The 17,470-nt window shown below is 39.0% G+C and overlaps 1 protein-coding gene across 12 annotated transcripts in view; it reads left to right on the plus strand.

The window, feature by feature from the left end:
• LOC132827004 (M-phase phosphoprotein 9) overlaps window positions 1-17,470 on the plus strand; it is a 107,959-nt gene that overhangs the window by 34,570 nt on the left and 55,919 nt on the right. For 11 of the 12 annotated variants that reach the window (XM_060843334.1, XM_060843335.1, XM_060843333.1 and 8 more), the window contains 6 exons: window positions 1,093-1,219; window positions 3,179-3,269; window positions 4,019-4,128; window positions 12,090-12,215; window positions 14,619-15,094; window positions 15,429-15,587. In XM_060843334.1, coding sequence (XP_060699317.1) covers window positions 1,093-1,219; window positions 3,179-3,269; window positions 4,019-4,128; window positions 12,090-12,215; window positions 14,619-15,094; window positions 15,429-15,587 — 1,089 coding nt within the window. The remainder of the gene's footprint in view (window positions 1-1,092; window positions 1,220-3,178; window positions 3,270-4,018; window positions 4,129-12,089; window positions 12,216-14,618; window positions 15,095-15,428; window positions 15,588-17,470) is intronic. The other variant, XM_060843342.1, reaches the window with a different exon arrangement.

The following is a 17,470-nucleotide window of genomic DNA, read 5'->3' on the forward strand; positions in this document are numbered from 1 at the left end:
GTTTGTTACAAAGGCTAATAATGCCTTCCTTACTCTTTTACTCAGTGCCTCATTTTATGTAATCTAGGATCTCCGTGCACTTTTAATGACTTTAAGCAACCATGTCATTTTCAACAATTTGTGCATGTATAGCCTCCTATATGTATGTTTCTTGACCCCCTTTATAATTTTAGTTTACTGCTGATGCTTATTCTTCTTATCAATTCACATTTGTCTGCATAGGTTTAGCAGCCATATGGCTGTTCATTACAACAGTCCATCCATGTTCTCTTGAAGTTGTGAACTCTCCTCAGTATTTATAACTGTTTCAATTTTTTTACTACCTACACGTTTTGAAACTGAGCCTTGGATATATAGGCAAAGTCATTAACACAACTCGAGAACAACAGTTGTCCAAGATCTGATCCCGGAAGAGCATGACTATATTTTCACCCAATCTGGAAAAACTCTTCACTGCCACTGCTGGATATGAGGCTTGCAGTTAACATAACATGTCTGATTACTTCAGCTAATGTTCTATTTTTATTTCCCAAATTAAAAAAAAAACATTATTTGCAGATGATCAGCTTTCTTTGATGCTTGAAACATCAATGCTGTGATGTTTCAGTCACCTGATGAAATTCTTGGACAAGAATGTTCAGATTGGAGCTGCGCTTAATAATCATGATTATCCTCTTCAGCATTGCTGGGAAAATCGCCCACCCCAACACTGCTAGAACCCTGATTGGATCAGGATTCATCAGATATACATGATGAATTTCCCCTGATAGCCTGGGGCTAGGGATAATAATACTAGAGGCTCCAACTTCTTTACATCATGTAGCTAATCAAGAATTTTTTGTCTTGCCACCTATAATTGACTTTTATTGAATAGATTTATGAGTTTATATTCTAGCCGTGTGACTGTGTTATGAACTTGGCCATCAAGTGGAACTTAACCCCAGAGATTTTTGCATTGAGATAGGCCCACTACTTCTATCTTGACAATGGTGAAAATATAAGAAAGCAGGGAGCCAGTTTTGTGGGCAGTTAGTTAGCTTAACCCAGTTTACATGAGTATATCTGATGGCATTTAATTTTCACGTTTTAAAGGTTGACATCATGGGCACAGAAAGTTAGACAGAAGCATCACAAATCAAAATTTGTAAATTCAGCTGGATTGAAGAGAATGCAACCACAGGGATGTGGGCATCCCCAGGAAACTGAAACACCAGAAGATGTAAGTATCAATGTTGTTAATTTGCATTTAAAATTGTTCTTCTGAGAGATTTTTCTGTATATTTATGAAATCTGCATCCATAATTTATTTATACCTTTTATAGTAGACAATTGCCTTAAAGTTTTTAATTTGATTATAATTAATGTTGCTTTTTCTGTTCTATAACGTTCTATAAATTTACATCCCAACAGACCAAATCCTATGCTTTTAATACCATTTAACAGACTAAATCTTAATTGCTTTCTTTTGTTGCCATTTCACTTCATGTTTGGAGAGTTAGCTGATCAACATGGAGATTCATCAGAGTCATTGCTGCTTTGATACAGCATTGTGTACTGCAGGTTGTAATTAAATTCTCAGAGCATTTTTGAAATTAAGCTATCTGTTAGTTTCTGATGCCATGAAACTGTGTATATAGTACCTTGAAACTCATTCTTCTCTGATACAAGTCTGTCTTGGAGAACTTGCCCTGTGCTTTAAACAGAATTTTTGAAATAAATTTAATGGAGGAAACTTGTCAGTTAAAATTCAATTGTTGTGTGTGGTGAAGTTTTAATTGTATTTGGTACTTCATAAACTGTTCAAAGCAACGGTTAGCTAGATTTTACAAGAGCTATCAATATCTCTTGTGTTTTATGTAAACTTGAATTGCCATTTGTCTCCACCATCAACTCAGGAAGCTGATTCCAAATATCCACTATCCTTTGCGTAAAAACGGATTTTCCTCACGTCTCCTTTTAATCCTTTTGTTACTTAACTTGAATCTGTGACTCCCCATTTTTGAACTCTCTGCCAGCAGAAACAGGTTGCTACGTCAACTCTATCTCTATCCCTCCATTTTGCATGCCTCAATCATGTCACCCCTTCAAGCTTTTCTGTTCTAAAGAAAACAACCCTAGTCTCTCCGGTCTTTCCTTGTAGCTACAATCCTCCAGTCCTGGCAACATTCTCGTAAATATTCTCTGCATCTCTTCAGAGCAATTATCTCCTTCCTGTAATTCTACACAACACTCCCAGTTGTGACTTCACCAGTGTCTTACATAGTTTCTATTATTATCCCTACTTTTGTATTCTGTATTTCTGCCAATAAAGCTGAGCAATCCACATGCCTTTCTTACAAAATTATCAACTTGTACTGCTATGTTTAGAGACAAGTGCACTTGCACACCAAGATTTCTCACTTCATCTACTCATTTCACTGTAGACCCATTTATTGCGTATTTCTTTTTACCGTTTGACCTCCCACTTATCAGAGTTGAACTCCATTTGCCACTTTCCTGCTCATTCCACCAATCTATCAACTTTGGAGCTTACATCAAATTTCCCAATCATGGCCCCTAATGTTCAAGTCCAATTCGTTAATATGTAAAACATACAGTAGGTGTATCAACACTGAGGCCTGCAGAACACCATTTAAAACAGCTTCCATTCAAAAGGGCAACCATTGAACAATACCCTCTGTTTTCTGTTTCAAAGCTAACTTTGATTCCAATTCGAAACAATAGATTATATCCCATGGACTTTTATTTTTTTGACCAGTCTGCCGTATTGGTACTTGTCAAATACCTTACTAAAATCTGTGTAGACAACATCCACTGCACTACCATATTATAGAAGTAGGAATGTTTCTAATCCAAGTAAGTTTAATTGATTTTTTGAAATCCTTAATGAAATTTTTCAAAAAATTAATCATGTTTATTAATTATATAATTCAAATACACAATGAAAAATTTCATCAAACTTGTCAATTTCCAGCTAACACTGTCACAGGACCACAAGAGTTCAGAAAGGCCCATCACTGATATCTCTGGGCACATGTGGATGGGCAATTCAAGCAGTAGCACCTGTAGTCTGAGAAGCAGTTGAAAGAATAGTTATTAAGCAATTTAAGATTACTTTTTTCCAATAAGTTTTGTAGATTAAAGTGTTTTACACTTAAATTGTTTCTTTAAATTTTAGGTTCATTTGCTATCTGCAGGCTCATCTCACAACTCCTTCTACCTCAGCAGACCTTCTAGCAGTCCAAATTCTGTGGTATCTGATGTTTCAGGTAAATATTTGCTTAATCTTCACTGATTCTAGATTAGAGTGGTGCTGGAAAAGCACAGCAGTTCAGGCAGCATCCGAGGAGCATGAAAATCGACATTTCGGGCAAAAGTCCTTCATCAGGAATAGAGGCAGAGTGCCTGCAAGGTGGAGAGATAAATGAGAGGAGGATGGAGGTGGGGAGAAAGTAGCATAGAGTACAATAGGTGAATGGGGGTGGGGATGGAGGTGATAGGTCAGGGAGGAGGGTGGGGGAAGGTCATCAACAGGGTAGATCTTTTCCTCCCTTGGGAGATGTATTTTAAGACTACAGGGCATAAGCTTAAGGTGAAGAGTAAACTGTTTAGAGGAGATCTGAAGGAAACATTTTTTCGCTCAGAGGGTTGTAGATTTTGTAATGCACTGTCTGAGAAGATGGTGGAGGCAGGTACTGTCACAACATTTGATAAGCATCTGGTCAAACATTTAAAATGCCAAAGTATAGAATGGATCAAGTGCGGGTAAATGGAATTAATGTAGTTCAGTGTTTGTTGGTCGGCATAGGCATGGTGGCTGAAAGGCCTATTCTATGTTGTATGATTCTAAAAAAAGAGGCGAAGATCTAGGTGTTTCTCTGTGATTTAAAAATGTATTCTTGGAAGTTCAAGAATCTCCATATAATTTCTTACTTTATTTTCTAATACTTACATCTTTAAGTCAGGTATTCTTTGAAAACTTGCGCCTTTGTTAACTTTAGTTTTTTTTAAATTTTAGGACTTTCTTATTGGAGGCTGGATGAAAGGGAGCTGTATCACTCTTTACCAAAGAACAAGGAGGCTGACCTTGCTGACACATTTTCTTCCATCAAAACTGATAGATATCAGGCACGTAGAAAAGGTTTTGTTAATTCATCAAATGCTTTTCAGTTATGTAGAATACAACCTCTGTGTATCTCAGCAAAAGCAAGCAACATACTTGTACTTAGGACTGTGCTTAATGATCAGACCTTGACAGCCCTCTGTAGCAAAGAATTCCACAGCTTTATTTTCCTCCTGAGACAAGAAATTTCTCCTCATTCCTGGTTTAAATGTGCAACTCCTTAGTCTAAGATTATGTCCTCTGGTCCTAGACTCTGTCACATGGGGAAATGACTTTTCTGCTCCAACCCTAAGCATCTGATTATTTTCAATAAAGGTACCTTTCATTATTCTAAATTTCAAGGTGCACAGGCACAACCTACTCAACCTGTCCTCACAAATCAGCCCCTCCATACCTGGTTATGGTATCTCCAAATTACACACAGCCCATTGTTAACGACTAATTGTCCCCGTCAGCTATTCATCCTCCTGGGCTTATAATTATCCACTCCTTTATCTGTCCAACTGTTCTTCTCTCTCTTTGGGCTCTACCTCCACCACTTATTATTTGCTCCTTATCCCTTCACCCTATCTTTTGCATAAAAATCAACTTTTTCCTTGCTACCATCAATTCTGATGAAGGGTCACTGGACCCAAAAAATTAACTGATATCTCTCCACAGATGTTGCTGGACCTACTGAGGTTTTCCAGCAATTTCTGTTTTTGTCCCTCCATACCTGGTATCAGCCTAATGAATCTTCTCTAGACTGCCTCTAATTCTAATATATCTTTACTTGGGTAAGGGGCCAAAACTGTTCACAGTATTCCAATTGTTGTCTGGCTAAGTGCTTAGTATAATTTTAGCAAAACCTCCCTCAATTTGGCCTTGGCCATTTGCCCTCTCTATTACATGCTGAACTTAGATGCTGGCTTTCTGTGATTCATAGATGAGGACTTATAAATGCCTCTGTTCTGTAGCTTTCCGCAGTTTTTGTCCCTTTAAATAATATTGAGCTTGTCTATTTTTCCTGTCAAAGTACAAAACCTCATGTTGTGTTTCTTTCACCGATTTTTTTTGCCCATGCGCTTTACCTGTTTGTATCCCCTTCATCAGTTTCCTTATAAAGGGCTTCTGTCCGAAACGTTGATTCTCCTGGTCCTCGGATGCTGTCTGACTTACTATACTTTTTCAGCACCGCACTCTCTACTCTGATCTCCACCATCTGCAGTCCTCACTTTCTCCTGTCTATATCCCTCCTCAATCTCTTTGTGTCAGTCTAAGAGTAAGGGTAAGCCTTTAGCACTGAGATGAGAAATTTCTTCACCCTGAGAATTGAGTCTATAGGATTTGCTACCTCTGAAAGCAGTCAAGGCCCCTTTATCAATCTTGTTTGATACCTCCTCAAAAAATTGTTTTTTTGTTAGGCATTATTTCCATTTCATGAAGCCATGCTGACTCTCCTTGATAATTTAAGTGTTTCTAAATGCTTTGCTATTTCATTGCTTTTAGTAGGCTCTAATATTTTCCCTAATAACTAGTCTGTAGTTATTTGAGTCTTGTCTGCTTCCCTTTTCCAATAAATTTATTACATTAGCATTTTTCCAATGCTCTGGGACTTCTCCAGATTTTAAGCATTGTTGGAGGACTACTATCTGTATATCTCTGTAGCGACTGTGTTTATTATCCTGAGATGCATCCAGTTAGGTCCAGGGGATGTATTGGTCTTTAGCTCCATTCGTTTCCTACCACCTTTTCATTACTGATAGTTATTGTATTTGTTATCTCTCCTTTTGTCCCTTAATTATTGAGTAAGTTTGGAATACTATTATTGTCTTTTCTTACGAATACTGATGCAAAGTATTCACTCAACATCTCTGCCATTTCCTGGTTCTTTAGCCTCACCCACTAAGGGAACTGTGTTCACTTTAGTTTATCTTTTTCAGTTTCATGTATTTAAAGAAGCTTTTTCTGTTTGTCTGATATTACTTGCAAGTTTGCCCTTCAAGAGTTTATCTTCTTCCTCTTTGCTTTTTCTGGTCATCCTTTTGTTGGTGTTTTGAAAGAAAACTTCTCTATCCTCTGGCTTATCACTGATCTTCACCATCTTGTAAGTTTTTTCTTTCAATTTGATGCCATCCTTAGCTTCCCTGGTTAACAATAGTTATGGTGTGGAACCTATAACCCATGTGTGGCATGGTGCCTCACAGTGCCAGGGACCTGAGTTTGATTCCATCCTCTGGCAACTATCTGTTTGCATATTCTCCCTGTGTCTGGATGGGTTTTCTCCAGTGTTTGTTTTTTTTCCCCATAGTCCAAAGCTGTGCAAGTTGGGTGGAGTGGCTGAGCTAAATTGTCCAATAATGTCCTGAACATGCAGGCTCGGTGGGTTAGCCGTAGGAAATGCAGGGTGACAGGGATAGGGGTGGGTCTGGGAGGGATGCTCTTTGGAGGATCAACATGGACTCGATGGGCCAAATGGCCTGCTTTCACACAGTAGGGATTCTATAATTATATAATAAGCTTATTCCCTTCTTAGAATTTTATTTTTCCACTGGAATGTGTCTTTACTGTGAGCAGTGAACTATTTCCTTCAATGTGTGACATTTGTTCCTCAATTGTCTTTAGTGCTAAACTCTTTCCTAGTCCCTTGCTGCCAGCTCTGCTGTCATTCCTTTGTAATTACCGGTTTTTAAAAAAAATAAGCACACTTGTGTTTTACTCGAATTTCTCCCATCAAACTGAATGTTAAATTCTATGCTAAATAAGGTTAAGGGTGGAAACAATGGTAAAAAGACAAAATTATTGGCCTTCACCACACCCATATGTTGTGGTCACTTTGTCCCAGGGATCTTTTGCTGTGATATCATTTACTAAACCTGTTTAATTACACATCACCTGATCCAATTAGCCTAAGTCCTGGTTGGATCCACAGGTTCTGGGAAACTGTCCTGAATACCCTCTGTGAGTTCTTCCTCGTGGCTTCTTCTGTGAATCTGACTATCCCAATCTACAAGGAGATTAAAATCCTCCATGAATAAGTACTACTTTTGTTATATACCCTCATTATTCTCGATCCCACTGTAGAGCTAGTGTTAGGGGCCTGTATATGTCTGCTACTTCTTTCCTTTTTTATTTGTAACCTCCACCAAAAGGATTGTGTGTTTCTATTGCAGATCATTTGGACTGACTCCATACTGTACCAATAATACTACCTCACCACTCTTTCCTTCCTCCCTGTTCTTTTGAAAAAAGTTATATATTCCTAAATATTTAGTTCCCAGCTTTGATTTTCTTGTCCTTACATTGGCTATAAAATGTATACATTGACCTGGATTTATGCCATTATTTAATTTATGTTCTTACAAATACTAGTGCATTCAAGTAAAGAGCTAACGTTGCCTTTTTAATCATTATTTTCTCCTTTGCCCCATACTATTGTTGTTTTCCTCAATTTGTATACTGTGTCTCTTCCTGTCCTACTCTGGGTATCACTATCCAAATAACTACCTTTTAATGCTGTCATGTCCTCTTGCTTTGCAAGCCTACATTTTTCCTGTCCTAGACCCCCTTCCCCCAATTAATTTAATGCCCTCTTTATTGCCATAGAAGAATCCATTCAGTGTTAGTCCAGGATCTTCTATGAGAAATGTGAGAACTTTATTTTTATTCTGCTGAGCATTGTGTGGAAGGCCAGCATATAATACTTATGATTAATTTCACTTGTGTGGATGGTGCTGAACTGTCTTCTTGAAAAGTTGCACTACATGTGGTCTGGGTGCAACCAATTGGAGGGGAGTTTCCAAGCGGTGGCATTTGCTGCAATCTTCAGCCAGAAGTCTTTGATCCATCTCAGTCTCCTCCAGTGGTTCTCCAGCACTAGAGATACCAGTCTTCAGCCAATTCGATTCACTCCACATGATATCAATAAACTGTCGGAAGAACTGGATGCTGCAAAGGATACGAGCCCTGACAACCTTTTGTCAATAGTAGTGAAAACATGCTGTTCCCCTAGTCAAGGTCTTCAGTTCAATTTCCCAACAGTGCAGAAAATTGCCCAAGTATGTTCTGTACACAAAAAGCACGACAAATCCAACCAAGCAAATTACTGCCCCATCAGTCTACTCTCGGTCATCAGTAAAGTGTTGGAAGGTATCATAACAGTGCTATCAAGCAGCACCTGCTCAGTAGTAACCTGCTCAGTGACATCCAATTTGGGTTTTGCCAGAGCTAGTCAGCTCCTGACCTCATTACAGCCTTGGTTCAAACATGGACAAACATGAATTCCAGAGATGAGTTGAGTGATAGCCCTTACATCAAAGCTGCATTTGACTGAGTATGATATCATGGAGCCCTAGCAAAACTGGAATCAAGGGATATCGGGGGCAAACTCACCAGTGGTTAGACTTGTCCGTGGCACAAAGGAAGATGGTCGTGGTTGCTGGAGGTCAGTCATCTCAGCTGCAGGACATCTCTTCAGGAGTTCCTCAGAATAGTGTTCTAGGCCTAACCATCTTGAGATGCTTCATCAATGACCTTTCCTCCATCATCAGGTCAGAAGTGGGGATGTTCACTGATGATTGCGCAATGTCCAGCACCATTCATGGCTCCTCCAGATCCTGAAGCATCTCTGAGCTGACAAGAGACAAGTTAACATTTGTGCCACACAAATGCTAGGCAATGACCACCCCCAGTGAGAGACAATCTGATCATCACTCCTTGAGATTCAATGTTGTCATCATCCCTGAATCCTTCAGTATCAACAGTTGCCATTGACCAGAAACTCAAGTAGACTCCCCACACAAACACAGGGCTACAAGAAATGGTTGGAAGAAATGGATGCTGCAAAGGATATGAGCACTGACAGCTTTCTGGTAATAATACTGAAAATGTGCTCCAGTACTCCAGGTTAGAGGCTAGGAATATTGCAGCAAGTACCTGATCTCCTGAGTCCCCAAAGTCTAGCCGTCATCTATAAGGCACACAACAAGAGTGTAATGGAATGCACTCTACTTGCCTGGATGAGTGCAGTCCAACAACACTCAAAAAGCTTGACACCATCCACGACAAAGCAGCTCACTGTTCGACACCAAATCCACAAGCATCCAGTCCTTCCACCACCAATGCTTAGAAACAGCAGTGTGTACTATCTGCAAGATGCATTGGAGGCACTTACTAAAGATTCTCTGACAACACCTTCTAAATGCATGACCATTTCTATCCCGAAGGACAAGAACAGCAGATATATGGGAAGACCACCATCTGCAGGTTCCCCTCCAAGTTACACATCATCCTGGCTTAGAAATATATCACTTTTTTCACTGTAGCCAGTAAAAATCCTGGAAGCATGTGGGCTGCTGCACTTCAAGATGGGAGCTCATTATCACCTTCTCAAGGGCAACAATCGATCGGGAATAAATCCTGGCCTACCAGTGATGTCCAAGTCTCGCGAATGAATAGTTAAAAAGGTAATTCCCAAGCACACATCCTATGTTCTACTAAGTGGTAGAGGCTACTGATTTGGATGATGCCATTTTCAGAAACCTTGGAGAGTTGCAGCTGTGGAGTTGTAGATCACACGCCCTGGTACCACTGTGCTGGTGGTAATAAATGAATAATGAAAGTAGTGAATGGGCTTCTTTATCTCAGGTGGTGTCAAATTTCTCGCATGTTGTTCGTGTTTTAGTTTTTCAGACGAATAATGTTCTATCACAGTCCAGATTTGTGACTTGTAAACCTGGACAGGCCTTGGGGATTCCTAGCAATAGACAATAGACAATAGACAATAGGTGCAGGAGTAAGCCATTCTGCCCTTTGAGCCTGCACCACCATTCAATATGATCATGGCTGATCATCCTTAATCAGTATCCTGTTCCTGCCTGATTTACTTATTGTCGAATTCCTAGCCTCTAAGCTGCTCTTGTAGCCATAGTATTTATATGATTCCTCTAGTTCAGTTCTTCAGTTAATGGTACATCTCAGGATATTGACGAGGGAAATCATCACTCTCAAGTCAGATGGTTAGATTCTCCAGTTTTGAGAGATGGTCACTGCCTGGCACTTGAGATACGGATGTTACTTGCCACTTATCAGCCTCGATATTGTTCAGGTCTTGTTGCAAAGAGACACAAGCTGCTTCAGTATTTATAGAGTTGTGAATGTTGTGCAGTCACCAATGAACATGTCCACTTTTGATATTTATGATGGGTTGATGAAACAGCTGCAGGTGGTTGAGCCTAGGCTACTACACTGATGAATTTATGCACTGATGTCTTGGGACTGAATGACCACCAACAAGCAAGACCATTTTCTATTGTACTGTGTATAATTCGAGCCAGTGAAGGTTTACTCCCCATTTCCTTTGACTTCAATTTTGCTGGACTCCTTAATTCTGCGCTTGGTCAAGTGATGCTGTGATGTCAAGTGCAGTTGTTCTCAACTCTTTGGAATTCAGTTCTTTTATACATGTTTTTATCAGGTCTGCAATGACATCTGGAGCAGAGTGGCCCTGGCTGAATTCAAACTGAGCATTGCGAACAGGTCGTTGCTGAGAAAGTGTTCACTTGATGATGATACCAGTGCAACTTGCATTGTTTTTCTGATGATTGCAAGAGGACTGATTTCTCCTGTTTTTTGTGGGTTAATCTTCATGGTCAATTTTGCAGATTGTCCATTAAGTGCCAGTGCTAGACCTGTAGTAGAGCAGCTTGACTAGGGGCATAGTTCATGGCATCAATGTGGACTCCACAAGTTTCCTCATTTCCACTCCTGCCCACCTTATCCCAGTTCCAAACTTCCAACTCAGCACCACCCTCATGACCTGTCCTACCTGTCCATCTTCCTTCCCACCAACCCGCTCCACCCTCCTCTCCAATCTATCATCATTACCCTCACCTACATCTATTTATCGCACTCTCAGCTACCTTCTCCCCCACCCCCACCAGACCCATCCCACTCCCATTTATCTCACCGCCCCTCAGCTCAAAAGGCCTAATTCCTGATGAACGGCTCTTGCCTGTAACATTGAATCTCCTGCTCCTCAGATGCTGCCTGACCTGCTCTGCTTTTCCAGCACCACACTCTCGACATAGCTCTGGAACACAAGTCTTCAGTATTACTGATGAGATCTTGCCCGAACAAATCCAGTGTCTTCTTTTTTACTTTATCAGGTGGAATGAATTGTATGGCTTGAAGACTGGTATCATTAATGAGGACCTCAAGAGGAGCTGCAAAGACTAGAGATGCTGGAATTGTTTTCCTTGAAACAGAAAAAGTTAGAGACCTGTCACAGACATATTCAGAATTGTAAAGGGCTTTTTGTAATAATTGGCACAATCAGATGACACCAGGAAGACAGTTAGCCTTTAGAAAGTGTTGCTGGGAAGGGTGTTGGGACTTGATATTCTTTCAGAAGGGAGTTTGAATGCGTACTGAAGGAAGATTTGAAGGGCTATTGGGAAATGGTAAGGGAATGGTATAATTAGATATCTCTTTCAAAGAGCTGACAAAGGCAATAAGCTGAATGGCCTCTTTCTGTATTGTATCTTAAAGTGTTTATTAGAAATTATATACAGGGAGTTCTTGATTCATCCATGTTAGACTTACGAATGCTTGAACTTAAGAATGTGATCCCATATAGGGCTGTATTAATATTAAAGATCTGACTTACAGTTTCCTTTAACTTGCGAATCGTTATTTTACATTGACCTGCATTGTGTTCCAACTTGCATATGAAATCGACTTGCAAATACACTTGAGAATGGAACTCATTTGCAACCTGGAGACTGCCTGTAATGTTAACATTTTAACTTGTAAGTTTCCCATCATATTGTATAGGTGAGCATTCTTCTGTTTGGAAAGGTAGAAAATAATTGGCAAGGTTAAAAACCAACAATTAGCTCTGTCAGAGAATTACCCGATGGTAACCATTATTATGATGCTAAAAAACAGGTCATGTCACAGTTGTGAAAGAAATCAAACTTCTTTTTAGCTTCCAGTGGGCTCCCGATGGCAAGTCTCTTCACTGCGGGAGATTTATAATGTGAAGCAGAAAGAAAATCAGAGTGCACCTGGCTGGGAATTGAGTTCCCCTCCACATCGTCAGTCTCCCCCACAGGTAAGACGATTCTCTGTATCAGCAGCAGTTTGCACTTGTGCCATCATCATAGCAACACATCCCTAAATGCTTTACAGAAGTACAGAGGGAAGTTAGTGGTGTGCTGATTGATTTAGCAAGCATGAGTTAAGAGAATTGATATAACCAAAGAATTAGATTCTATACTTTTTTGAATGTAGTCGCATGATTAGTTTAGTAACAGAATTTCAGAAGGCAAGGTCAGTATTATTAAAACTGCTTAAGCAGAGCTGGGTGTACAGTAGGTCAAAATTAAGAGTGAAAGATGAGGGATTGGATGTGGGCTCGGGAAGGGAGATTTTTAAATAGGGACAAGTCTTCTAAAGTCTATAAAAAATCTGGAAGATGGCAAGGGGAGGTGAGGACTTTTGGATGTGTCATCAATGACTAAGCTTTCCAACTAGCTTGAATGTCAATAGAGTGAAATTAGATAGAATTTGGGAAGTTGAACCTGATGGCATTAGAAGTGTGAGTGGATAAAAGGTTTACCCATTGGTGAGCGTGAATGAAATGAAAAATAGTGATTCAAGTTGACATTAGGACCACAAATATTTATCATCTTTAAATGGCTTTGATTGTTTAAAATCAAGCAACTTTCCAATCTGGTATTTATATGTTAAGACGATTGAAAGTTTTAAATTTCATTTAAATTACACATCATTAATTGTTAAGCATGGATTTAAAGTAATGCTGGAACATGTTAATTTAAACTTAGTGGATTCTCCACCTTGTTTTAGAACTCTGAATATAATATAGTAAATATCCGAACTTTAACATTTAACCTGTATTGAGTGAGTTGATTATTTGGCCTCTTCAGCTTTGTAGTGGCTGAAAACATTCCTGGGTGAGAATGGGCATAACTCAGTTGGTTTTGCACATCTGATCAAATGCTGTTATGAAATGACCTAGTTATCCATAGGTGAGATCTTGCTGCTCCTCATTAAATGAAGGATGGCCCACTCATTGTAGTTTTCCAATCACACAGAATTTATACAATGCAGAAGGAGGCCAGTCTGCCCGTTGTCTGCTGTCCAAATGAGCATTTCAATTTGCCATCCTGCTGCCTGTTCTCACCCCATCAAAAGACCCTGTGCAATTTTCCTTTAAAGTGGCAGTCTGTTTCCTTTTAGAATGTTTCAATTGAATATACTCCAGAGCATTGCATTCCAGACCTTAACCATTCAGTGTTTGATGAAGTTTTTTTCTCATGACTGTTTTTGTTCCTTTTGCCAATTTAGCTGGTTTATTTTTCGCTCATCAAGATGGGGAATATTGTTGCTGGGAATTTGAATATTTTCTGTTTGATGTACATAGAATGTAGCTGATTATTAGTACTATACGGCCTGTTACAGAGATAGGTTACCTATCCTATCTCCTCCCCAAAAATCAGAAGTGCACTCCAGTGTGATAGTTATCCATTTTTAACACCAACTGCTATTTACCTCTGAGTGAGGTTACCAGTTACAGCACTTTAATGCTTGTAAACCAAGGTGAATGTAATTGGAATAGTTAAAATGTATTTCAAATGTGATCTGTACTTTGTTTTAATTGCTAGACATCTGGATAGGATTTGAGCCTAGGACCTTAGGGAAAGTCCAGTGCCTCAGCCACGTGTCACCCAATTTCCCCTGAAGCATTTTATTTCCCATAAAATGGCTCATTGATTGCACTGCACAATTTGGGTATTGTTCTTTCAATTGGATGAATTTGTGCATCATTTCCACTTTCTTTTTCCTCCTTCCAAGCCTGGGTATTCTTAGGCCAATTTGTGACCTCTGGTGCTGGCTAACGTGGTTCAGGATCAGCATTTGAGATCTTTGTATACTGCACTTTATCGTTGTTTATATTAAGGCTATCCTCGTTATCTACTTGTTTCTGTGCAATGGTACTTCACCTTACATAAATCTACTAAATCGTGAAAATCTACAACCCATGCGAAGATCTGAAAGTTCCAACTCGTGCTGTTAAACAGTTAGCAAATGGGCTTTCTGGCGTGACTGATTGCGACTTTGCTATCTATTTGAATAATCTGTTGAGATGCTATTAATGCAAGGTACTGGTGTAGTTGCATAACATAAAATGCCATTGAATATTGCATCAACTATTCAACTTTACCCATCACTCCTTGTGGTAGCCAGTTCCACGTTAAATAGCTATTTAAAATTCTCCTAGTTAAATAGCTGTTGCTAATAGATGTACAAAAACAGCCCTCCTAATGTATCAACATGTCAGAGCCACATTGCATGGATTGTTTTTGTAAAATATATTGTTCTATCCTTTTAACAATAATGATTGAAACCTGCTTTTTAGAATTGTATCTGTTTAGGAAATGAGATTTAATTTCTGAAATCAAAAATCTTTAAATTCTTTTCTCCACGTATTAAGGTTTTAACACTTGATCCTACTCTTCATATGAAGCCACCTGCTGCATTTTCTCCACAATATGACTTCTCTACTCCGGTAGCAGTTTCAGAATCTGATACTCGGTCTTCAGTCAGCCCAGACTCCATAATGAATGTAACTGTCCAAAACTATTCTGATCATAATTCAGAATTACATGCAGATACTTTGCTAGGATCAGAATTAACCAGTACTTCCAGATGTTCCCAGCAGTTAAAGAGCTGGAATCTCCATCCTGCCTCTCGGGCTTTCTCTGCTGTCAACAGTCCACATTCTAAAAATTTACAGCCAACAAGGAATGCAGCAGGCTCATTGCTTGGTCAAGTAGACGGGTGCAGTTCTACACTGGCACAACCATCTGTCCCTTCTATTGGCCCATCAGGGATCAAAAATAGTGTTAGTGGCTCAGAGGATCACCGCGTATCTGCATCATCTCTTGAAGATCCTATCGTATTATCTATGTAAGTAACACTTTATTTTACCAAAATATTTCACATTTTAAGAAATTTCATTTTGATTTGTGGAAAAGCAGTTCACACCTCTCAACTGTTCTCAGACAACTTTTAATGTTTAAACGCATTTTGGTGTGTTTTACCATGATGTCAGCTATTTTCTGTTGTTGCTGAATTTGGCTTTCATCATGGAATACTGTACGCATACATAATTTGAAATTTTCCAGGTGATATTTGCATAAGCAGATAATAGTTCAAATGCTAAATAAATTATTGTACATGAATTTGAATTTACACCATGAACATAAATTCAGATTCTTTCGTGTTGAAATGTTATTTCTAGAGCTCGCCTAAATCTGCGTGAGAAGCATGCACGTCATGTGGCTGATATTAGGGCATACTATGAGGCAGAAATAAACAGCCTTAGGGAAAAGTTGGCAAGATTAAATGGATCTTCTACAATATTTGAAGCAGAGAAACATAACGAGGATCTTTTAAAAAGGTGATTTTTGGTTTCAATAAAATACGTATTTGACCTAACCATTTATATTTACTTTCCTTTACTTTCCTTTACCTTACCTGCAGATCTTATGTTTAATTTTTCATTTAAGTGCAGAACAAAATATACATTCTTGTAACAAAACCAGAAGTTGCTGGAGGAGCCCAGCAGATCTGGAAGTTTCTATGTAGGGAAAGCAGATTTAATGTTTCAAGTCAATGATTCTTCTTCAGAAGTTCTTTTGCGATGACAAAAACAATTAAAAAGTGAGATCATTGCTTATTTTTTGTTTCAATTTTCTCCTACTTTTCATCAAATTGCTAAATAATGCTTGTATGTTATATGGGCATTGTCAGTCTCATATAACCATAATGTTTAGTTCAGCTATGGGAACAGGATAAGGAGCTAGCTGGAGTAAAAATAATTACTGGAGGAGGGCCAACTTCATTATGATGAGAATAGATCTTGCCCAGATAATTGGAATAGAAGATTGTTAGGCAAACCTGTGACAGAACAATAGACTGAATTTAAAGAGGAAAATGATTTGGATCCATTTGAAAAATTCCTGCAAATGTCAATGGGAATACAAACAAAGCCAGAGCTTCCTTAATGATAAGAGATAGAGAGTGTAGTAAAACAAAGGTGCATATCATAGATGTTGGGTTAATAACATAAGTGAGAAGCAGGTTGAATATAGAAGATTCTGAGGTGAAACGAAAAAAATAAATGAGAAGACCAGAGTATGAGAAGAGAATGGTAGCTAACGAAAGGGAATCTCAAGGTCTATTGGCATATTAAAAGTAAAGTAAAAGGTAGAATGAGGCCAATTACAAACGGAAAAGGGGATTTATTCATGAGCTTGAGATCATGGCTGAGGTTTCAGTTAGGCAGTTTTGAGAAGATGCAACCCATATCTTTGTCATGAGAAGGTGGTTGAGACATTGGGTGGTCTAAAAATTGATCGAGATATATTGGAAATGCAGGCTTTGCTTCAAGCTGATACATTACCAGGGTCTTGGGTGTATCAAAACGACTGAAGAAAGTAAGGGTGGAAATTGTGGAGGCCATGGTCATAAACTTCCATTCTTACTTAGATACCAGGGTGGTACGAGAGGATTGAAAAATTGCAAGTGTTAAATCTTTATTCAAAACAGGATGTCATGATCCCCCAGCAAATGCAGGGCAGCTGGTTAACCTTGGTGGTGGGAAGGTTTTTAGAAATGATAATCCAGAACAAAATTAAATCACTTGGACAAATGTGGATCAGTTAAGGAAAGTTGGGGTTGAATTGTTAAGGGTAAATTTAGTTTTAATAACTTGTTGGAATCTTTGATGAACTAACAAGGAGGGTTGATATTGTATACACAGACTTCCAAAAAAGTATTTGATTAAAGTCCCACATAACAAGCTTGTCAGCAAAGTGGAAGCTTCATGGAATAAAAGAGATGGTTGCAGTTTGGATGTAAAGTTCCTGAATGACAGGATACATAGTAGTAGCAAATGGTTTATGAGCTGGATGAAGGTCAGCTGTGCCCTTGTTTAGTCCAGGGCCATTTGTTTTCTTAATCTATTTTAATTGTATTTTTTTTCTTTTTTTTTCCTTTCTTCTTCTTCTTGCACAAGTGCACACACTCTCACAGATCCAGCCCAAGTGATAGGGAAACCACCCAAGTGGTCCAGTGACAAGCAGTGCCCTTCACATCAAAGGGCACACTCCTATTTATTTATTTATTTATTTTTCCACACTACCGCCTAACTGCGGTAGTGCTTATTTTCTTTCCCCAGCACCCATGGTGTATGTGCGTGCAGGTGTGAGACACAGTGAAAGACACAAAGTGTACGAATCTTTATTCAATTTCCACCACCAGGAAAACAGGAAAATACCT

Source organism: Hemiscyllium ocellatum, chromosome 24 (assembly GCF_020745735.1).
Source record: "Hemiscyllium ocellatum isolate sHemOce1 chromosome 24, sHemOce1.pat.X.cur, whole genome shotgun sequence".
Lineage (NCBI taxonomy): Eukaryota > Metazoa > Chordata > Chondrichthyes > Orectolobiformes > Hemiscylliidae > Hemiscyllium > Hemiscyllium ocellatum.